Below are 23,985 nucleotides of genomic sequence, written 5' to 3'. Positions count from 1 at the left end.
CACATAGACATCCCTGCCCCAAAACCTCACATCGGATCAGGAAAAACTCCCAAATAACCCTTCAGGGGGGAAAAAAGGGAAGAAACCTGGAGGAGAGCAACAGAGGAGGATCCCTCTCCTAGGATGGACAGATGCAATAGATGTAATGTGACCAGAAGGACAGATTTAGAGTTAACATACATTCAATGAATATGACAGAGTGTATGAATAGTTCATAGTAGGCATATTCCACGATGGAGACGATGGGAGACGATGGGATGAAGGGGAGGAGGGAGGAGGGAGGAGGGAGGAGGGATGAGAAGGGAAGGCCAGGTGAGAATGCGGCTGGTATTTCCCGCGTGACGTTCAGATGTTTCCTCCTCGCCGGAGGAGGACGCCATGCTGCTGTGAGCTCATCGTCTCTCATGAGGCGCAGAGGAACGCGCCTGGTGTCCAGACATCTCCTCTTCTTCTTCCTCTTCTCCTTTGTCTACTCCTTCCTCTTCTCCTTCTTCTCCTTCAATTTCTACTTCTTCTACTTTTTCTTCTTTGTTTTCTTGTTCTTATTCATATTCATCTTCTTCTTCCTCTTCTCCTTCCTCTTCTCCTTCTTCTCCTCCTTCGTCTTCTTCTTCATCTTCTTCTCCTTCTTCTCCTTTGTCTTCTTTTTCTTCTTCTTCTTCTTCTACTCCATTGTCTTCTTTTTCTTCTTCTTCTACTTCTACTCCTTTGTCTTCTTTTTCTTCTCCTTATTCTTCTTATACTCCTTCTCCTTTTTTTTGTTTTCTTCTTCTTCTTCTTCCTCTTCTTCTTCTGTCTCCATATCAGGCCTCATGGTTCACACATTCCTGATGAGAGGCAATAATGAAGTGAGCCGAAGCCGAAGCGTTGACAGACTCCTGAATGAACGACGTGACAAACATCTGAGGGTGTTTTCCCAGCGTGCCGTTGAGCTTTGTATTCTTTTACAATGGGCCGACTGTGTCGATGCTTATTTTAGGTTGTGTTCCAGCACGAGGAATCCGGAGCAGACCCGGTGTGGAGACCCCGTCTCGCGAATCCCCTTTCATATTAACACAACCAACGGGTTTCCAATTTATTTATTTCAAATAAAACAGTGTCAAAGTAAAAAGTCTGAAGATTATGCAAAAAGTGTTTTAAACATGCATTCTCTTTACTGTCCACCAGGGGGCGACTCCTCTGGATGCAAAACGAAGTCTGTGAGAAAACGACTACTTCTCTTGATGTATTCTCTCAGAAAACTTTGTAAACATGAGTTCATGTCTCAACCTCTAGTTTCAAGTCTTCTTCTATATAGCATGATGTCATCATTTAGTACATTATGGTCATTTAGAGTCAAACAGACCATAAAGCAGGGGACGCTTTAGGGGCGGGGCTACCAGGTGATTGACAGGTCACTGCTCGACCAGAGCTTTGAGGCTTCTTAACGTCAGTCCACAAACCAACTGGAGACGTAAAGTCTACTTTTTTAATACAGTCTCTGATTAAAACGTACAGGTCATTCATTTATGAAACAAATGAAAGTCCTTAAAGAAGAAGGTTTTTGATTCAAAGCCAGGCCTGAATACTCGTGTTTAACTTGTGCTTCACTTGCATTTAACTCGGACTTAACTCGTACTTAACTCATGTTTATCTCATGTTTATCTCGTGTTTATCTCGTGTTTAACTCGTGTTTAACTCGTGTTTAACTCGTGTTTATCTCATGTTAAACTCATGTTAAACTCATGTTTAACTCATGTTTATCTCATGTTTATCTCATGTTAAACTCATGTTAAACTCATGTTTATCTCATGTTTCACTCATGTTTATCTCATGTTTATCTCATGTTTAACTCATGTTTATCTCATGTTTATCTCATGTTAAACTCATGTTTATCTCATGTTAAACTCATGTTTAACTCGTGTTTAACTCATGTTAAACTCATGTTTATCTCATGTTAAACTCGTGTATCTCATGTTAAACTCATGTGTATCTCATGTTAAACTCATGTTTAACTCATGTTTAACTCATGTTTAACTCGTGTTTATCTCGTGTTTATCTCGTGTTTAACTCGTGTTTAACTCGTGTTTAACTCGTGTTTAACTCGTGTTTAACTCATGTTAAACTCATGTTAAACTCATGTTAAATTCATGTTTAACTCATGTTTATCTCATGTTAAACTCATGTTTAACTCATGCTTAACTTGTGTTAAACTCATGTTTAACTCATATTTATCTCATGTTCCAGAGCAGATGCTAGCTTTCCCTTTCCAAGATGCAGAAGTCTGCTGCCAATACATTTCCTCACTGGTCTGCTCTCTCCTCCTCCTCCTCCTCCTCCTTTCATCCTATTCTTGCTATGCTCGATGCAGTTCTCTCTCTCTCTCTCTCTCTCTCTCTCTCTCTCTCTCTCTCTCTCTCTCTCTCTCTCTCTCTCTCTCTCTCTCTCTCTCTCTCTCTCTCTCTCTCTCTCTCTCTCTCTCTCTCTCTCTCTCTCTCTCTCTCTCACCGATCCGCTCGCTGTCTGACATTCGCTGCAAAATGTGGAGCATGACCAGAACCGAGGGGGAGAGGTGAGGAGCAAAAGACGTATACAGTCACAGAGTCAAAAGGGTTGAAAGTGAGGAAACCGAAAGAGAGAAGAGGAGAAGAAGAATAAATAATAAATGGGGGGGGGGGGGGGAGCTGGCAGCCAGATCCATCAGACTCTCTCAGACCTAGTCTGTAAAACTCCTGGCAGATCCCAGTTCACCTCAAAGAGAAGGACAAGGAGCATTGACTCACACCTAAAGAATGCTTTACTACTCATGTGTGTGTGTGTTCTTGTACTTGCTGCATAGTGAGGACCGAGAAAGAGCGAGGACATCTTTGGAAAGGGGAGACATTTTGGCCGATCCTAACTTTTTAAAAAGGCCAACTTAAAAGAGTAAATACGTGGTTTTAAGGTTCGAGTTAAGGGCCGTATGTCAATGAGGGTCCTCACAAAGATAGAAGTACAAGGATGTGTGTGTGAATGACAGCGAGAGAGTGAGAGAGAAAAAGGAGAATAGAGGAAGATAGAGAGAAAGAAATTACAGCGGGGGAGGGAGAAAGAGAGAGACAGAGAGAGTGAGAGAAGGTGGAGGGGGTGAGAGAACATGATGTCAGGATGAACATGTCATGTTTTAGAATAATCCATATTTGAGCACAGCTCAACCTCGAGGGAATCTAACCAAACAAACATGGACGCCTCACGTTGTTGGACAGGTCAGTGTTTCTTCACAGGAATAAGTGACGGACGTAGTTGTGCCAAGAAGGAAGAAAGCTAGAGAGACAAGTTCAAACCCTGTAAATCTGTGTCTCTCCTCCTCTCAGCTGTGCTCAAGGTTTAATCGATTCCCGGGAATAAACGATCAAAGCATTTCCTGAGGAAATATAATAACGGGGTGAAAAGTACTGATGTTTCAGGCATGAATCACAAAGGCTGATCGCAAATATAGTTGTCATGAAAGAAATACGTGAATACTTTACTAGTGGCGGTCAGTTGTGGCGGTGATGAGACGTTTCGGACCAGCAACTTTGAAAACGATATATTATTTTCCAATAATAATTTATCTGTGATTAAACTGTCCTAAAACAGTATTAAACTGTCTTTCACTAATCTTAAACTAGTTTCAAAGTGTCTTCAACATGTTTTAAACTGTCTTTGAACACAATTTTAAACTAGTTAATCAGTTTTAAACTATCTTCAAACAGTTATAAACTATCTTCAAATAGTTTTAAACAGTCTTCAACTCATTTCAAATAGTCTTTAATCAGTTTTAAATTGTCTTTAACTAGTTTCAAATAGTCTTTAATCAGCTTTAAATAGTCTTCAACTAGTTTTAAACTGTCTTCAAATAGTTATAAACTGTCTTCAACTAGTTTTAAAATGTCTTCAAATAGTTTTAAACAGTCTTCAACTAGTTTTAAACTGTCTTCAACTAGTTATAAACTGTCTTCAAATAGTTTTAAACAGTCTTCAAATAGTTGTAAACTATCTTCAACTAGTTTTAAACTGTCTTCAACTAGTTTCAAATAGTCTTCAACTAGTTGTAAACTGTCTTCAACCATTTTTATATTGTCTTCAACTAGTTTTAAACTGGCTTTAACTAGTTTTAAAATGTCTTCAACTCGTAAACTCTCTTTAACTATTTAAAACTGTCTTCACCTAGTTATAAACTGTCATCAACCAGTTTTAAACTGTCTTCAAATACTTATAAACTGTCTTTAACTAGTTGAAAATAGTCTTCAATCAGTTTTAAACTGTCTTCAAATACTTATAAATGGTCTTTAACTAGTTCTAAACTGTCTTCAACTAGTTCTAAGCTGTCTTTAACTCGTGAACCTCTGCCTTAACTCATCACTCCAACAATGTGAAGTCGGTGTTTGTTGGATTGGGAACTGGATCCGATTCTCCTTGAAGCTTCAGTGAGTCTGTTAGTAGTGTGTGTGTACGGTGGACAGACGGGCGTCTGTGACGGCGGGACGTTGTCCAGTTGCCCGTGGTGACATCACGCCGCGGTGACATCACCGAAGCAGCAGCTTCGTGAGGCTGAGCCTAAAGTCAGACCTCCTCCGTGTGGTCGCTGACACTTCTATTCAAACACATCCATGACGTGTGGAATTCATTCTAATCAAATCCTCCAACGAGTGGATTCTAAAGCGTGGCCCAGCAGCTGGCCTCCATTAATACAGCTGTGTGTGTGTGTGTGTGTGTGTGTGTGTGTAACCATTTGTGTTTTCTAGCTGTTCCAGAGCCTCATTATTACCTGAGGGAGTGAGTGTCCTTGTATGGGGAAGAAAAACAACTGTGGGTGTGTGAGGCTTTGTCTGAATACGTGTGTGTGTGTGTGTGTGTGTGTGTGTGTGTGTGTGAGTGAGACATTGATATGGAAGACGAAGGAGAGCCAGAAATGGATGCCGTCCGTGGCTCCAGATGTCCGGGGCCTCGTGTTCTTACCTTCTCTGCACTTCCATGTCCTCTGGCGTGGGGCCGTTGTGAAGCTGGGGGTCCGGTCGGGGCGCCGTGGGGTCTGCAGGGGGCGACACAGACGGACCACCGGATAACAGGTGAGGAGCGCTCAACCTTCACCAGGCTGAACTATAATCACACATTTTAAAGCAAGTTATGACTTAAAAGATCATTTTATGAGGATGCTTCAGAACTGCTCGTCGATCCAAAATCTCTCTCTCTATAAATAGTCATAGTTATACATGTATGTGTATATACTGTATATGTACATATACATGTGTGTGTATTTATATATATATATATACTTATATATACACATATATTTATATCTATATATGTATATATATACATATATTTATATATATATTAGGGCTGTCAGCGTTAACGCGTTAATCTATGCGATTAATTTGGCCGCGTTAACGCACTAAAATATTTTAACGCAATTAACGCAACTTTGTTTACTTCCGGTGTTCGTTGAAGTTTTTACACTCAAACCGAGTGTCAAACCGCGGCAGTACGGTTTGACACTGTTTCCGTTTTTAAAACAATTATTTCCCGCGAAAATAAGGAGCATAAATTAGTTTAAACTCGTGGATGAATCAGTCGGGTTTCCTCCTGCTCCTCCTTCCTCCGGTCTCCCCCTCTGATACACAGAGGAACGGAGGGGCGACGTGTCGGGGGACGCGGCGCGGAAAGAACTCGTCACACGAAACCTTCAACGTGATTGGTCAATCCGTTTGTCTGTCAACATTTTGGGGAAAAAACAACCAATGAACACTCAGTAAATCACAAAGGACCTCCCACCTCACGGGTGAGGCTCTATAGCAGCCTGTCAGTCAGAGAGCAGAGAACACGGCACCAGGACAACTGAGCCTCATTGAATAGAGCTGAGATTGTTCTGGAATGTTTGATGTAGAACACGTGGGTATGTGTCATATGCAAACGCCTTTAAAAGGTGAATTTAAATTTTTTTGTAAAATGGAGAAAATGCCCCCAGCCTCCAGAGGGTTAATGTGACATATTTGAATGTCAGTCAGTTTACCAAGGCCACTGGTTCTGCTGTTCATTGTTAAAGATGACAGGACCAATGGGGTCTCAATATAGGCCTACTTTTTTTTTTTTACTAATCTGATGTTTCACTGAAGAAACAATTTATCATCCACAATATTAAATACCTCGCTGGCACTTTATAGGTAGGAGCCTCTTTGAAACACAGCTCTGTGTGAAGTTTGGTCTTTAAAAAGAATGAACTTTTAACTTTTAATTGCGATTAATGGCGATTAATTAGTTAATTTTTTTTAATCGATTGACAGCCCTAATATATATATATTCATATATATACATATGCATATATATGTATATATATAAATATATATATATATGTATATATACACATATACAGTATATGTATATATTTACACATATATGTATATATGCATATACATATGCATATATATATGCATATGTATATATTCATATATTCCATATGCATATATATATATCCATATATATACATATGCATATATATATATATTCATATATGTACACATATGCATATATATATATATATGCATACATATATGTTCTATAGTGCTGAAAAGTTTAGTTCATCACGGTAATTAGTCAATCTTCAGAAAATTCATTATCGACGACTTTGATCACGTTAATTCCATAAATGTACTAATCTTTCAAGCGATGGAATTTGCTGGACTCTGTGATTAACTGTGTCCCCGTGTCATGATTTATTTGAGGTTCCTGTCATATTTTTTAATAAAGAATAGTATGTTTATAGTGAGCTAAACAAGGTATTTGAACACACACGGACTGATTGTTGGAGGATTGGCACTAATCTAGGAAATGTCCACCACATGGAGAGAGAGGCTGCTCTCCATCCTCGGCGTGTGAGAGACGCTCAGTCCTTCCAGTTGGACGTGAAGAGGTTCAACAGGTGAGAGACAGCTGCTGGACTTCTTCACGTGGAGCTCACAGCCCGACGCGGAGCAGCTGCCGTCGGCACGGCGACGTGAGGAACACCAACGCCCACAAAGCTGCAACTACAACTATTCCACAGCCATAGTCTTCAAATCCAGAGAAACCCATCGGGGCTTCCAGCTAACTCCAGCGTAAATCCACCCACGTCTTCATCACTCCGTCGGAGCCACCGACGAGGTCGAGAGAAGCTAAGAAAATGTACATTGGAAGTTGATTTTGTAAATATAAGCTAGAAGCTAGAGCGCCACGGTTTGAAGCCGGAGGGCGACGGAGCCGGAGTGTTTGTGTTCGACGCGTTGGGGGTGAGAACGTGTGTCCTGGTGTGAACTCTGAGAGACCGACAGCACACACCAACCAGGCCACAAGCTGAGGGGTTTCACTCGTCTGAGAGCCAAACGTCCACGATGGAAAAGAAAGGCGGATTAATAATGACAGAAAATCAACAGATTTGGACCCAAAAAAAAGTAACGGATTATTGATGTTATGCTTTAACTTTGCTACCATCATCCACACAGGTTACCTGCATAAAAACCCACAATTCAAATAGACAATTTATATAAATACAGTGCGTACGGAGAGTATTCAGACCCCCTTTGAAATGTTCACTTTTTGTTTCATTCCTGCCATTTGCTAAAATCAAAAAAGTTAAATTTGTTCTCATTAATGTTCACTCAGCACTCCATCTTGACAGAGAAAAGTAGAAATTTTTGGAAATGTATTAAAAAAGAAAAACTGAAATATCACACGGTCATAAGTATTCAGACCCTGTGATATTTCAGTTTTTCTTTTTTAATAAAGTTGCTAAAATTTCTACATTTCAGTTTTTTTCTATCAAGATGGAGCTGAGTTACATTAATGAGAAATAAAATGCAATTTTTTGATTTTAGAAAATGTCTGCAATGAAACAAAGAGTGAACATTTTAAAGTTGTCTGAATACTCTCCGTACGCACTGTATTTATTCTGAAGACACATTTTCTTGGAGGGTCATTAGTAGATGTCACCTCTCCTCTCTAATATTTATTTTATATTGCAGTTATTTAAGTTTGCTCCCAAAAAATGAAACGCATCGTGATAATGTTTTAATTCATCTCCACCCAAGACTCATTCTTACTGTGTGGAGCTTGAACGCATCACGGTGTCACTGAACCTCCGCACGTGAACGCTGAGCTCCAGTAGAAGCAGGACTGGGCCGCCATTACTTATGACGACGACCTACACCATAAACAGGTCTACTAAGCAACACACACACACACAAGCACAATTAGTAATCAGCCAAGTGTTGACCGTCTCAACAGACAGACGGAGATAAAACAAGCAGAATCTGACGACCGCTTTTGAATACCAACGCGCTCACACACACGGACCCCACACACACACTGACCCCACACACACACCAACCCCACACACACACCGCCACCGGAGCATCAGCTTCTCTTCTGTGAGAGGTGAATCTGAGCGATGGCAAAACAACTCTAACAGTTGGCTGTTGTTGTTGTTGTTGTTGTTGTTGTTGTTGACGCAAGGGTTACTGGAAGCCAGTCGCGTCGGCTCGGACAAGGCGGTCTGCCAAGTCAGCGCGGCGCCGGCATCATGAACGGATCGATACGCTTCTAGGTATCCAGGGAACGCCCGTCGTCTCACTGAGAGCTCGAGGCACAAGATAAACTTTCAACTGACGGATAACAAAGTCTTGGATTGGACGGATCCCTGTGGGATCAGGTCCGGATCCATTAAGCTCAGAGACTAAAGAATCTCTCATCGTTCCTCATTCATTTGTCTATTTACTACGGTAACGGGGTCGTGTTGCCTTCAGGCGTTTTCCATTTTGTTTAGTTCTTGTATTCATTTTCAAAGATAATTAATATAAATATGATGTGTTTGTTTCCGGTTAAATTACATCCGGTTTGAGCACTTCCGGTTCCGGTTATACTCGTTAAATAGTGGCCGGTTTTCGCACTTCGGGTTGAGCGGCAGCAGAGGACAGCATGCTTCACCGAGAAGCACCAACGAGGCGATGCCGTGAGCGCTTTGACAATGCCGATTTATGTTATCACTCTGTGAATGTAGACTAAGTGTTTGTATTGTCTTTGTTTTCAGTTTTTACCACAATGCACGTTGAAGGAGGAAAAAGTAAAGTAAATGGAAAGAAAAGTACTACGACTCTGTCTTCCTTGAACGTCGGTTTAGCTAGATGTTAACTCAGAGTTCCCACACTCGTAGAACATCACGGGGTCGTGTTTGTCACCAGCAGGTTACAGGATGATATTTGGTCATATCTGTTATTAAAGACTGCAGACTGTGCCTCTGCTCTCCACTGCTCCTTTAAGGGGACAGACGCACACACAGATTGGCTTTAGCTGGTGGCTGATTAACAATCAGCCACCAGCTGAGGCTGATTAGACACGTTCCCTGAACCCCCCCCCCCCCCCCCGCTCCAGCCACTCTGCAGCCGAGACTAAAAACTACTGAAGAACATGCAAGTTTGTAAGTGGAAAAAAACGTAGCTATTTCCGATTTTCGATGTAATGCGCATAAATAATTATATATATGCAAAGTCTGCGTTGGACAGGAGGCTCTAAAAACATGAGACTTTCACCCAGGAGACCGTTAGTTAGTGTCCCGTGTGAGACCAGAAGCTGATGTGCAGGATAGAGTAATTGAAAACGCTAAATTAATTAATAATAATAAATAATTAAATGGTCTTCCACCAGTATTAAACTGTCCTTCACTAATCATATACGTTTCTAAACCAGTTTTAAACTCTTAAACCAGTTTTAAACTGTCCTAAACTTAACATATTTTTTTTATAGCTATTTACTATTTTCTATGTAATGCGCATTAATAATTTGTATGTAAATTACGTAATCGGGAGCAAAGTCTGCGTTGGATAGGAGGCTCTAAAAACATGAGACTTTCACCCAGGAGACCGCTGTTAGTGTCACGTGTGAGACCAGAAGTCGATGTGCAGGATACAGAATTTAAAAACGCTAAATCATTCAACTTCAACCAGTATTAAACTGTCCTTTACGAATCTTAAATGTTTTTAAACCAGTTTTAAACTGTCCTAAACTTAACGTAAAAAAACGTAGCTATTTCCTATTTTCTATTTAATGCGCATAAATAATTTGTATGTAAGTTTCGTAATCATGAGCAAAGTCTGCGCTGGACAGGAGGCTCTAAAAACACCCCAGGAGACCGCTGTTAGTGTCCCGTGCCACGTAACTTGCATACTTGAGTGACGCCACTACCGTAGTTTTCAACCCAAACTGCGATCTTTTCCTCCACCTGACCACGTGGAGTCGTCCCTCGTGGTGTCGACATTCGTCTTGTACGAAGAGATCCCGTTACGGACTCAACAACTTTCATCACACACTACGAAGTCGGATAAATCCGAACCACGGGAGTGAATCCGACCTCTGCTGGAGAAGATTTACGGGATCTTTTACGATGGGGTGAAATGAAACGGAGAGAGAGAGAGAGAGGATGGCTGTTCAGCGTCTCCGGGGGGAGGTCGTCTGCTTCCTGCTCTCAGTCTTACGTGATTATCCAAATCCTCTCGTCTCATTAGCGTCTTGATGGTTTTCCTTCGCAATTGAAAGAGTATCAAATTAAGCCGCGTCCGCGGGCCGCCGATGTCTTCCGCTGCCCGTGGGTGTAATTGTGTTAGCGTCTGCTCTAATAGAGCTAATGTGGACATGACAGAACGCAGGCAGCACCCAACGAGGGGGGGGGGGGACTCCAGGGCAGATAGACGGGGCGTTCGCTGAGCCCTCGTTTTCCTATCAGACACCACGTCTTAATTTCCAGCTAACGCGAGGAACTGGAGTTGTGTGGCATCTCGCGTTTCTAAATGTTAACGGCACTTACACAACATTTATTTATTTTCATGCAATTGATACGCACATACGTATATTTTTGCAATCTTTTGAAAATGTAAACAGTAATTTAATTTAATTTACGGCAAATAAAAGGCTGGTAGCGGACGAACGGATCCAAACATAATTCAACGTGAAGGCGAAGTCGGAACCAAGAGGAACCGGATCACTCCTCTCGACCTTGACCGAAGGCAGCGCAGATCAGATCTACTCGGTCCAGTTTTACCTTTCACAATAAAAGCCCGAGACAGGAGGATACTCAACTGTGTCAAAAGGAAACTCAACAACACGGCTTACAGCCGCTCAGCCTCCACACCAGTTCACCCTGGACTGTCTGCGGGTCGGTCAGGTCCTGGTAGTCGTGAATCTAGAGGAACCTTTTGATGCTGAATATTCCCAAGCGAGTATTTCTGTCGTTTATGCGTTGAGCGCCTGGTGGTTAAAGAGCTCAAGGTTCAGGAAATGTAATAAAATGAAGGAAAAAAACCAATCTAAAACAACTGATAATGTAGTAGTATAGCTGACTGCAACACACACACACACATACACACTCCTCTGCTCTCCTGTACCTACATGGAGGCAGCGTGGGCCTCCTCTGGCAGCACACGTAGCACCACAGTCCGAGCGGCGCCCCGTCTGACCCGGCGCCGCCGGGCCTCAGCGCGGCCGCCACCATGCCGCCGGCCGGCCCGCCGCAATCCTGGGAGCTCGCGTACAGAACCATGGCAACGGGCGGTTCCTCGTTTCAATTCCCCCCCCCGCTCTCCGGCCGGACGTCGGTGCGAAGCTGTGAACTTCGGTTCTGCAAGGAAGACGAGAGCAAATATGGCTCCGCCTTCTTCTCCGCGGCCGCCGTTCTCTTCTCCACCGTAACGCTCTGAGAGCCCGCTCTCAAAGACGAGGTCTGCCTTTGTGCCGGCACGTTGGGAGGGATGGAAACAAAGGATGAGGAGAGGAGAGAGAGAGAGACGGAGGAGGAGGAGAGCTGGACACAGATACAGAAAGAGGGGAAGCCAACGGACGCAGAAAAAGATTAGAGAGAGAGAGAGAGAGGGGGGGGGGGGGGGGGACTCTCTACTCGATGGGTCGGCCAGCTCGTACTTCCTGGATATATAATCTATTATTCATATGGTGGATGCGGTCCTCGATATCATCACCCGTGTGTAGAGATGATCCTTCTTCTTCTTCTTTTTACCGTTCATCCTTTATTCTTTTAGGTCCCGGGACGGAGCATCAAACACAAAAGGGGCGGGGTTTTAAAAAATTGCGAGCGCCGCAGAAAGTTACGGAACACGTGAATACAACGCGAGATTAAGGAAACGCCTGCGAAGAGAACTTCATCCACCCCTTAAAAAACACGAGGAGGAAGGGGTCCACGAGGATTTCATCCCCCTCTCATTCACTCCCACTGCCTACGCCTGGCCGGGGGCCCCTCCCCGTCGGACACGGCCCCCACAGAGGAGCCATACGGTCTGTGAGGCTTCAGACTGGCCATGCAAACACACCCCTGTTGCTACGGGCCGGAGGCGGGAGGTCGGGGTGGTGCCTGGGTGTAGAACCACTGTACTGCATCCAAAATGGGAAGAGGAGGAGGAGGAGGAGGAGGAGGGGGTGGAGTACCTCTCCTCCTAACTGATGACGTTGATGCTCGCTGGGAAATAGTTAAAATATAACCTTTTTTATTTCAACTGTAATAGTGCGTCACTGACTATGACAATGCCGTCTGTACTGATGATGATGATGATGATGATGATGATGAGGATGATGAGGATGAAGTGCCTATAGTCACTCAACACTGCGATTGGCTGCCGAATTGCACTCCGCCAATCAAGTTGGTAATTTTAAAAGTCTCCATGTCCTGAGTTTCCTTGAGTTGGTATTTGGCTGAAGATCAGAGACAAAACACTTTGAACACACACACACGCACACACACACACACACACACACACACACACACACACACACAAGCAGAGATAGCGTGTTTTGCCTGCGGACAGTAGAGGACAGAGTCATGAACATGAAGACACACGGGGTGTGTGTCACACCGGCCCGGGAGACGCGCGTCCAAAAACAGACGACCAGGTGGGCACATTCCTCGTGGCGGCATCACATTTAGCTCATGACGTCATCTATAGCAACAGCGTGGGATTGGCTGAGCTGCGAGCGGCTCTGGTCCCGTGTGTGTGGATCTCGGGCCTGGATCCGATCTGGACTTATATTTATTTACATTTTTACCTTCGCATTGAAAATGCGGAAGGTTATGTTTTGATCACCGTGTATTCATTTATTTATTTATTTGTATGCGTGTTCCTCGCATAACTCAAAAAGTATTATACCGAATCGCCCGAAATTTGGTGGGATGATTGGTTATTATCCGGGGACCATTTGATTAGATTTTGGGATCCATCGGGTCAAAGGTCAAGGTCATGGAAAGGTCAAAATCTTCTTTTTACCATAGCGCGGTCAATTTCTATCCAATTGGCATGCAACTAATGCCAACATGTTCATAATTCAATGCCCAATCTTGTGATATGCGAAGCTCTGCGCTCTACCGAGTGCCCATTCTAGTCTGTAAGTGTTTTACAGAGGGAGGTTTTAGTGAAGAAGCACATGTTTGAGGAGTAGTGAGCGTCCGGCTGGGCGAGTGAGACTCGAATCAAACCGCACCGGGTGAGAGTTTTGTGAAGACATTTTGTGATATAGTTTTTCTTTTCTCGGCATCCATCGACTTACATTCATCACGACTTTCCTCCATTGTTGATTCTTTGTTCAGCATCGAGTTATGAGGAATGTTCCTCGTGAAGTCACGGTCACACGGCCGTGACTAATGGAAAGGTCATTGTGGGCGTGACGTCCGTGTCCCCGGCGTCTCTAACAGGACGGCGGCGCTGCAATTAGGGATGGGTATCGTTTGTTTTTTTAGATACCGGTGCTAAACCGTCACTTTTTAAAACGATGCCGGTCCCTAAACGGTGCCTGAACCGATACTTTAAAAAAGAGCACAAAACGACGATTGACAACAACGACATTAAAAACGTCTTCGGCCATATTCCCTGTAGAAGTCGTTCTCATGGAGCACTGACAACAACGGATGTCAGACTGTCGCGCTTGTAGCTTGAAGCTCGTAGCTAGCAATAGCCACGAGCTAGCGCGAGCCACGAGCTAGCTAGAGCCATGAACTAGCGTGAGCCACGAGCTAGCGCGAGCTACAAGCTAGCGCGATCGACGAACTAGCGCAAGCCACGAGCTAGCGCGAGCTATGAGCTAGCGCAATCCACGAGCTAGCGCGATCCACGAACTAGCGTGAGCCACGAAACTAGCGCGAGCCACGAACTAGCGTGAGCTACGAGCTAGCTAGAGCCACAAACTTTTTTTGGCCTACTTTTATGAAAGCAAGGCTTGCAATCAACGTTCCGGTACTAATCTGAGTTACGGCTGCTCGTCATCATCGGTCCCCACGTGTTCAGGGAAACCGTCTCGGCACACACGGCGCGCGCCTCCGCTTTAAAAAGTTTCAGAGTTAAACGATGAGGCTATCGTAACCTGCTGACGGGGCGGAGTCACCAGAGAGGTTCACAATACATTTTGTTTTCAATTTCAATCGGCTCAGGCACCGACAGGAAGCACCGACATGTGCGTTGCGTTTCGGTCCAGTCGGCACCGTTCGGTTTTCGGTACCCAGCCCTAGTTGGGATTGATAGATTTGTGTAGTCAGAGCTACCAAATGAACACATTTGCTCAACTGCCAAAGAAACAACACAAGTGTTGTTTTTCCAAAGCAGAAACTCAAGCTCATCACTCGCTTCCCGCCAGGCCTCGGAGCTCACGGCGAGCTGCTCGTCCGCTAACAGCTTTCGACCGCTCTGGATCGGGAAGTCATTTCCAGGCATCCAGGCGTGTCGTCCGTCTCTCATCATTTATAACTCTTGACTCTTGATCCCAGTCCAAAGACGCGTAGAGTAACAAACGTGGGGGATAAAAACAAAGCGTGAAGACATGAAGCGACAGTCTCGCTCGCTTCCTGCCGACGTCGGCGTTTCCAGCTGCAGGAGAAGGTGAAACGGTTCTCCGAGGTCCGATCGGGCCGATCCATCAATAACCATTACGCTAGAGGGCCGACGTAAATGTGCTACCTGGCACCCTGCAGGCCCACTTCAGAGTCTCTCTCTCCAATCCACTCCACCCTGAACCTCTGTTCACCTCATCCTGACTTCATTACTCTAAAAACACTCTCAATACAGTGTGAAGGGACTTCAACACACACACACACACACACACACACACACACACACACACACACACACACACACACACACACACACACACACACACACACACACACACACACTCTGTTATTACATTCCAGGACTTCTTCACCACTCTGTGTTCATTTTATTCTGGTTACTGTTATTCGAGGACTCAAAGTTTTACGCCATGTCTCACGTTGAATGTCAGAATCATACTTTCTACATTTACTCTGCGTGGTTTAATGTTCATAGAACGTTATTCTAAAGAGCCAACGAGTGGCGTAGGATGGGGAGACACATCCGATTGGCTCGTTGGATTACTCGAGGCGGCCCTCAATCAGACTTAGACCGGGTCGTCTAGTCTCACACTCTGTACTCCAGATACTCCAACGTGGACGTGTTCAAGCGAGGAGAGATTTTATCACGATAAATCGCCTTTAAGAAATAAAGTGCTGCTCTGACGAAGCGAAACTCCAAATCTCCCAACTGATGGATTCAGGTGCTGATCTTTAATAATCAAGACCAAAAAACAATTAACGAAATACCCAAACATCCTGCAGAGGCCCCGAAGCCCGGTGAACACTCACAAGTTCATGAGGAAACTTCTTAATTACAAAGTGTGTGTGTGTGTGTGTGTGTGTTTGTGTTTGTTCCACGGGCGACCCTTGGACGTGGAATCCATCGGTTGGATCGTCGTGTGACACGACGGGGACGATTCGTCGGATGTCGGGGTGACGTAGCACTTAATATAGTGTCTGATCCGCCCGGCAACAAGGGGTCCGGCCCATTGGGCCACATTGAGGGGGTTGAGGTACAAAATAAAGGGGTTTAGGGTTAGAGGTCACGGAACTGGGACCAAGAAGTGGGTCCTTGACCTCCAACTACTCCAAACAAAAAGGACTCGAGTTGACTGGTCCTCAGAAGGTGAAGATTTCACATCTTTCTTTGTTTTGGCGACATTCCAATCAATCTTATGCAACAGTTTGTGCGCTAGCGCAGGGAAAGTCACCGCTAACGTTTTGCCTGATAATCCACCAATCCCCTCGTTGCATTAACCTTTCAAGATAAACTTCCGTCCTCACAGGAAACGGCTTATTGTTTGGAATAGATTGTGAAACACTCGGTTCGGCTTCGGGCTTCAGTCGTCTTCGTAATTCCTTTTCGTGTATAACGTACGATAACACTCTCGTGGCGTACCTCTGCACCCCGAGGCCGAGGTAGGAATGCTAAAGGAGACCAGCCTGCTCCGATAATCAGAACCACCAGCAGCTGATTCCACGAAAAATTCTCCCACCTGACCCAGCTGGGTTGGTTAGTACCTCTTAAGACCTAAAACAACCACAACTAGAACGGGCACTCGGTAGAGCGCATACCTTCGCATATCACAAGATTGGGCATTGAATTATGAACATTTTGGCATTAGTTGCATGCCAATTGGACAAAAATGTATCGTGCTATGGTAAAAAAAAGATTTTGACCTTTCCATGACCTTGACCTTGACCTTTGACCCGATTGATCCCAAAATCTAATCAAATGGTCCCGGATAATAACCAATCATCCCACCAAATTCCATGTGATTTGGTTCAAAACTTTTTGAGTTTTGCGAATAACACGCATACAAATAAATAAATAAATAAATACACGGCGATCAAAACATAACCTTCCGGCATTTTCAATGCGAAGGTAACAACAACAACAGTGTTGGGCAACGTGGCAACAGCTGACAGGTTTTTTCTCGACTCCTGAATGTTGCAATGAGCCCCATTTATGCCGTTATTTGCGAATCGCTCCACCATTTACAGCGGTACCTCGTAAAGTTAGTCGGTAGGAGAAGCCCGAGGGCCACTTGAGGAGCCCCAGAGAACTCTGGGTCAGCGGTGACGTCGCCACGGACAAAACTGTTGTGCACCGACAGATATGCTAGAGAGGTTCATGTCATTTATGTTCGCTTTCTCTCATTCCAGGCTTCCTGATTGTTTTCACCTGTCATCACACCTGTCTCCTATGCTCATCAGTGTCAGCCCCGCCCCTGATTGGTCCCACCTGTGTCTTGTTACCATGTGCTTAAATTCCCTGTCTCCCAGTGTTCCTTGTCAGTTCGTCTGGTCTTTTGCCATGATCAGGTCGGGTTATGTTGTGCTCTTGAAAAGTTTTTGATCCCTCACTACGTGAGCGCTTTCATTTTGTTCACTGCAGAACCGAAAAATAAAGTACTTACAAATACTTTATCTCTGTCTCCCGGGTCGTGCAATTGGGTCCTACTTCCTAAGTGTCTGAGTTCGTAACAGAACGAACTGACCACATTATGGACCCAGCCGACCCAAGAACGCTTCACGCCGCTCTGTCGGTACAGGGCGTGACGATTTTTCATCATGAGGAAAAACTGGACAAAGTCAGCCGGGTCATCAACTCGCTTCATGCCCGGGAAAAGATCGTGCTCACCAGTCAAAAGGAGGGCGCTGGTGAGCAAGTTTCCCGCAGACTTCCCTCCTCGACCTGTTACTCAGGTAGACATTTGTATTAACAATCAGACCATTGACCAGGGTGTGTTAATAGACTCAGGGGCTGACGAAAGCCTTATAGACTGGGGCCTAGTCAAACAGCTAAAAATAAAGACTGTCCCGCTATCTCATCCTGTTAGTGCCAGTGCCTTAGACGGCGCTTGTTGTTCTGAGTTACCCATTGCACTGAGCCCATACGGATTACTATAAATAAGGACCATACCGAGCATGCAATTTCATATTTTGAGTCGACTCAGCACCCGATTATTTTGGGGTTTCCTTGGCTGAAGATCCACAATCCTCACATAGACTGGCCTTCAGGGAAAGTTAAGGAATGGGGTGAGGATTGTAAGGGCAGGTGTAAACTTTCGCAACCTGTTAATACACCAACAGACTCTAGTAGGATCATTATAGATCACCCTGACTATCCTGATCTACACAAGGTACCTTCCTGTTACCATGATTTAAAAGAAGCGTTTAACAAGTCTAAAGCCTTGTCGCTACCTCCTCACCGAGATTTTGACTGTCCCATTGATCTCTTACAGGGCCCCCATTCCCAAGGGGAGACTTTACTCGATTTCGAGACCTGAGAGAACAGCAATGGATGAATACATCTCCTCTTCACTCAAATCAGGGATTATCCGTCCTTCATCGTCTCCAGCCGAGCGGGATTCTTTGTGGGAAAGAAAGACGGGTCTCTGAGACCTTGCATAGACTACAGTCCACTAAATGACATTACGGTGAAGAACCGCTATCCTCTGCCACTCATGTCATCTGCTTTTGAACTGCTTCAACGGCCAAGATATTCACCAAGTTGGATTTAAGAAATGCATATCACTTGGTTAGAATAAAACAAGGGATGAGTGGAAGACTGGATTCAACACTCAGAATGGTCACTATGAGTACTTGGTAATGCCTTTTGGACTGTGCAATGCACCGCTGTTTTTCAAGCTTTTGTGAATGAGGTTTTGCGGAATTCTTGAATATTTCAGTGTTTGTGTATCTGGATGACATACTGATTTTCTCCCCAGACGCTAAATCTCATGTTAACCATGTCCGCCAAGTTTTGCAGAAACTACTGGATAATCAGCTATATGTCAAGGCAGAGAAGTGCGAGTTCCACACAGAAGAGGTGTCTTTCTTAGGATACATAGTCTCACCTAATCATATCCAAATGGATCCTGCGAAAGTCAGTGCAGTATCCCAGTGGCCCACACCAGACTCCAGGAAAAAGGTTCAGCAGTTCCTAGGATTTGCTAACTTCTATAGGAAGTTTATTAGGAATTTCAGTTCTGTTGCTGCGCCTCTGCATGTTCTGACTTCTCCTAAGGTTCCCTTCAAGTGGACCCCCCAGGCGGATCTTGCTTTCAAACTTCTCAGAGATAGATTCACATCAGCTCCCATACTCACCATTCCAGATCCCCAGCGCCAGTTTATGGTCGAGGTGGATGCTTCCAATGAGGAATTGGAGGAGTACTGTCTCAACGTTCTGCAGAAGACAACAAGATGCATCCATGTGCTTACCTGTCGCGGAAGTTGACAACGGCAGAGCGGAATTATGACGTGGGAAACAAGGAATTGTTAGCTGTAAAAGCTGCCCTCGAGGAATGGAGACACTGGCTGAGGGTGCAGAGCAACCGTTTTAGTCTGGACAGATCACAAGAATCTAGAATATATAAGAAAGGCTAAGCGTCTCAACTCCCGTCAGGCCAGGTGGACACTTTTCTTTAGTAGATTCAACTTCACACTCTCTTTTCGTCCCGGTCTCAGAATCAAAACCCGATGCTTTGTCTCGTCTTTCGATCCCGAACCACTTGCGGTAGAGCCCAAGACCATCCTTCCACTTAACCGGGTGATCGGAGCCTTTTCCTGGCAAGTGGAGTCAGACGTTAAAGAGGCAAATGTCATGAATCCAGCGCCTAGCGAGTGTCCCAACAATCTGCTGTTTGTTCCTGAGGCTCTTCACTCCAAGGTCATCCACTGGGCTCACTCATCTGTGCTTCGTGCCATCCGGGAGTAGCAAGAACAATGTTCAGGATTCAACAACGTTTCTGGTGGCCATCCATGAAGAAAAATGTGGCCGAGTATGTAGCGGCTTGTCCGGTGTGTGCGTGTAATAAGACCTCATCTCAAGTTAAGATGGGCTTGCTCCAGCCGCTGCCGATTCCCCATCGTCCTTGGTCACACATTTCGATGGATTTTGTGACAGGATTTCCCTCATCCAGAGGCAAGACTACGGTTCTAACAGTGGTTGATCGATTTTCAAAGATGGCTCACTTCATCCCATTGACCAAGCTTCCTCTGCCAAAGTCACCGCAGAGGTCATGATGAATCACGTATTCAGGATCCATGGATTCCCTAATGACATTGTTTCCGACAGGGGTCCACAATTCATTTCCGCCTTCTGGAAAGAGTTTTGTCGACTCATAGGTGCCACCGTCAGCCTGTCATCAGGATATCACCCTCAGTCAAATGGACAGTCGGGCGTCTGAACCAAGAACTAGAGACTACGCTCGTTGTCTCGTCTCCCGAACCAGACCACCTGGAGTGACCACCTCACATGGGTCGAGGTTGCCCACAATACCCTTCCTCGGCGGCCACAGGTCTCTCTCCATTCCATTGTGTCAATGGTTTCCAGCCTCCACTTTTCCCTAACAACGAGGAAGAGGTGATGGTTCCATCAGCACATGCCATGATCAGACGTTGTCGCAGAGTTTGGGCTGGTGCTCGCCAGTCTCTTCTCCGAAGTTCAGCTCGGATGAAGGCTGTTGCGGACGTTCATCGAGGGTCGCTCCTCCTACAGTCCAGGCCAAAGGTTTGGCTCTCTACCAAAGACTTACCACTCCATGTCGCCTCAAAGAAACTGGCTCCGAGATTTGTGGGTCCGTTTCCAGTGTCCAGAGTCATCAACCCGGCGTCGGTACGCTTGCAACTCCCCAGGACCTTGAGAGTGCACCCAACGTTTCACGTTAGTAAAATCAAGCCGGTGTGTGAGAGCACACTTGTTCCCGCCTCCAAGCCCCCTCCACCGCCCCAGTTCTTTGAAGGGGGTGACGTTTACAAGGTCCGTAAGCTACTGGAGGTCCGGAATAGGGGGAGGGGCAAGCAATTCCTAGTAGACTGGAAGGGTTACGGTCCTGAGGCTAGAAGCTGGATAGCTGCTTCATTTATCGTAGACAAGACTCTTATCCACGACTTTTACAATCAGCCTGGGCCATCAGGAGTTGGCCCTAGAGGGGGGGGTACTGTTGTGCACCGACAGATATGCTAGAGAGGTTCATGTCATTTATGTTCGCTTTCTCTCATTCCAGGCTTCCTGATTGTTTTCACCTGTCATCACACCTGTCTCCTATGCTCATCAGTGTCAGCCCCGACCCTGATTGGTCCCACCTGTGTCTTGTTACCATGTGCTTAAATTCCCCTGTCTCCCAGTGTTCCTTGTCAGTTCGTCTGGTCTTTTGCCATGATCAGGTCGGGTTATGTTGTGCTCTTGAAAAGTTTTTGATCCCTTACTACGTGAGCGCTTTCATTTTGTTCACTGCAGAACCGAAAAATAAAGTACTTACAAATACTTTATCTCTGTCTCCCGGGTCGTGCAATTGGGTCCTACTTCCTAAGTGTCTGAGTTCGTAACAAAAACAATGTCCAACGCCCACCAGAGGACCTCGCTACTGCGGAGAAGGAGAAGGCCCATCGAAGCTCCTCCCAGGTTAATCCAACACAACACGTCGCACTAGATTGTGCGAAGGGGTCTCGCCACTTCCATAACACGTCTTCATTTTGCATGTTTAAAACGCGACATTTCAGAAAAGTTAATGGAGGAATTTTTTATTTCACATTTCTTTTTTCTCCACTCCTCAGAATAATAATCAGAAAATGAATAAATCATGTGTTTTTGAACCATTTAAATTTGAGACAGTTGGCTTGAAAATAACTTCTCAGATGTTGAGAAAAGGATCCACTTTCATAGATTCATGATTATGTTGAATAACGTCAAATTGAAAGAAAGAAGCTTGTGACCGCGACCGTCGTCAAGAAGCACCGATTACCGCTTTAAAAGAACGTTTCCGGAGCAATAAGACATCTAGAACCCCGTTGAGCTCCAGGATGAAATCAAACCACGCCATAAAGCAACATCCCTTGATAAGTCATAAGTCATATGTTACGGGAGTTACAGAGCTGGGGTGTGCAGCTGCTCCCTGCCGAGTGGCCCAAAAGCCAAACGCCGCCACGAGTTCCAGGTCACCGCAGGGCGCCGTCGGCCGGGTGGAGCTGACGGCGCCGATTCAAAAAACAAAAACAGGATGGAACTGAATCCTTTGAAGTGAAGCGCCAGAGACACACGGCGAGAGACGGAGCGTCTGTCTCGACCGCCGCTCGCTGTAAACACGTGAAGACTGAAGCGAGGAGAGCGTGATGAGATGGGGAGGAAACCGGGGGGGGGGGGGGGGGGGGGAGATTCATTTCTGTCAATGCTGAATTACAAGCAGATCAGAAGGGATGGAAGAGGAAGAAGTAAGTACAGTTAAAAGAGCTAAGTGAAAGATGGTGAAAGATGGTGCAGTGGAAAAGACAATAAAACAAATGAGAAAATTTAATGAAATTTCATTTTTTGGGGTATTCGGTATTCGGCTAGTCGACGTTTAAGTGGAGAGAAGATTATAATAACTTCTTAAAAAACAATAGGTTCCTCTACGCCGAAGTCGTCATATTTTGAGCACTTTTATTTAAAACAAAATATTAATTATTTAAATCTCAGCGTAGATAACACATGTAAATAACACATTTCCTTGACTTTTTCCAAACTTTTCGTTATGACATTTTTTTCAAGGACTTTTCCAGGCCTGGAAATAACCATTTAAAAATTCTGTAACTTTTGCTTATTTTCCATGATTGTACCCTGTGTAAAAATATATTTAAAATGATCATTCATTAAAAAAATATTTCAAAATAGAATATAAATGTTAGTTCATAAACAAAACTGTATATATTTTATATTAATTCAGACACTGATGGCACAGCGCTGTGTATTTAACCAGAAATGGCTATTAAAGGGTACGTCATGAGGTCGTTTAGTCTCTGACGATCGCTAATCTTTTATTTTCTGTATTAGTTTGATGCAGATGAAAAAAAAATGTAAATGTCGGACGGCGAACCAGGTTTGAGATAAACATCATTACATGGTGTGTCCACGAGAGGGCGCTGACACATGTAAGTTCCCTAACGCATTATGAAAACACTTCCCATGCCTTACGATCCGTTTATAGCGCTGCTTATTTATATTCTCCATTAAGCTTTAAATAATAATAATGACTAATAAGGTCACGTATCATGATGCGTCATGATGGCGCTTCACTTTCTGGTATTTTCTTTTTGGCAAAGATCATAGAGTATTATAATTCCCCTGGTTGTAATATATTATAATCTTCTGATCGTGTATTATAATACATGTTTGAATGCATTATAATGTTATCATAAGTCACTTCAGTGGTCATTGTTAGCGTTACGTAACATTAAAACGTTTGCTTATGTTTATTGATATATGTTTTCACTTTAATTTCAACATTGAGGTGGATAATCACATTAAAATGCACCATAACAGAGATTATAATGCATTTTGAAATGATTATTATGTAAGTTTCACCACTAAAAACACATAATATACTAGGATCCTATCAATAAAACAAAAAACAATCAGTAACTTTACTGTCTGATAGGGTTTGGGTTATGATTAATCTTTTCTGGCATTGTGAATATTAAAGAGCTTATAACTCTAATGCTATAGAAGGCTCAGTAGGTTTATAATGTCTATACTCATAACTGCACTTAATGAGCTCGGCCTGTCCACAACCACAGAGAACATTAAACTTAAACTTCTCTTTTAAAGATCAGGAGACTCGGTGACTGCGGTGAGGATCCGATACTTCAGGGCGAACTCTTTATATTTAAACCTCTCAGTGATCAGCAGAGATGTTCATGCCCCAACTTTCTTCCTGCTAGAATAATAAGATATGTGTCTCAGTGTTACATAACGACTAAGTGGTCATGTTCTGATCCAATAGAATAAAGGATTGGGTACCAGGGAATGTAAATAACTCTGAAAAGGCTCCGTTAATATGGAGACTATTTCCCGCAAGCCTTTATTTTGTAAGTGCCTTTTAATGTTTTAGGTCCTTTTATTTTGAAGTTCTTCCGACGAGAACCGGAAGAATACGTAAATCCTGTCACGTGACTTTGCAAAAAGACGTTGAACTGAAGGAAAAGGTGTTCATGAGTATTTTAATTACTCTATGGACTCTAACGGGAACACGGTACTTTGTGTTTTATTTGGGCTTTGACGACATGTTCAGTGACTTTTAATTAACTCGTAACATGTATCGTGATAAGATGCTAAAGCT

The 23,985-nt window shown here is 44.2% G+C and overlaps 1 protein-coding gene across 1 annotated transcript in view; it reads right to left on the bottom strand.

The window, feature by feature from the left end:
* The window catches only part of enah (ENAH actin regulator), a 93,740-nt gene that overhangs the window by 34,607 nt on the left and 35,148 nt on the right, over nt 1–23,985 (bottom strand). The window contains 1 exon segment of the mRNA XM_056427857.1: nt 4,960–5,032. Coding sequence (XP_056283832.1) covers nt 4,960–5,032 — 73 coding nt within the window.

Source organism: Pseudoliparis swirei, chromosome 12, assembly GCF_029220125.1.
Source record: "Pseudoliparis swirei isolate HS2019 ecotype Mariana Trench chromosome 12, NWPU_hadal_v1, whole genome shotgun sequence".
Lineage (NCBI taxonomy): Eukaryota > Metazoa > Chordata > Actinopteri > Perciformes > Liparidae > Pseudoliparis > Pseudoliparis swirei.
This window is presented reverse-complemented; position numbering and strand designations above follow the sequence as displayed.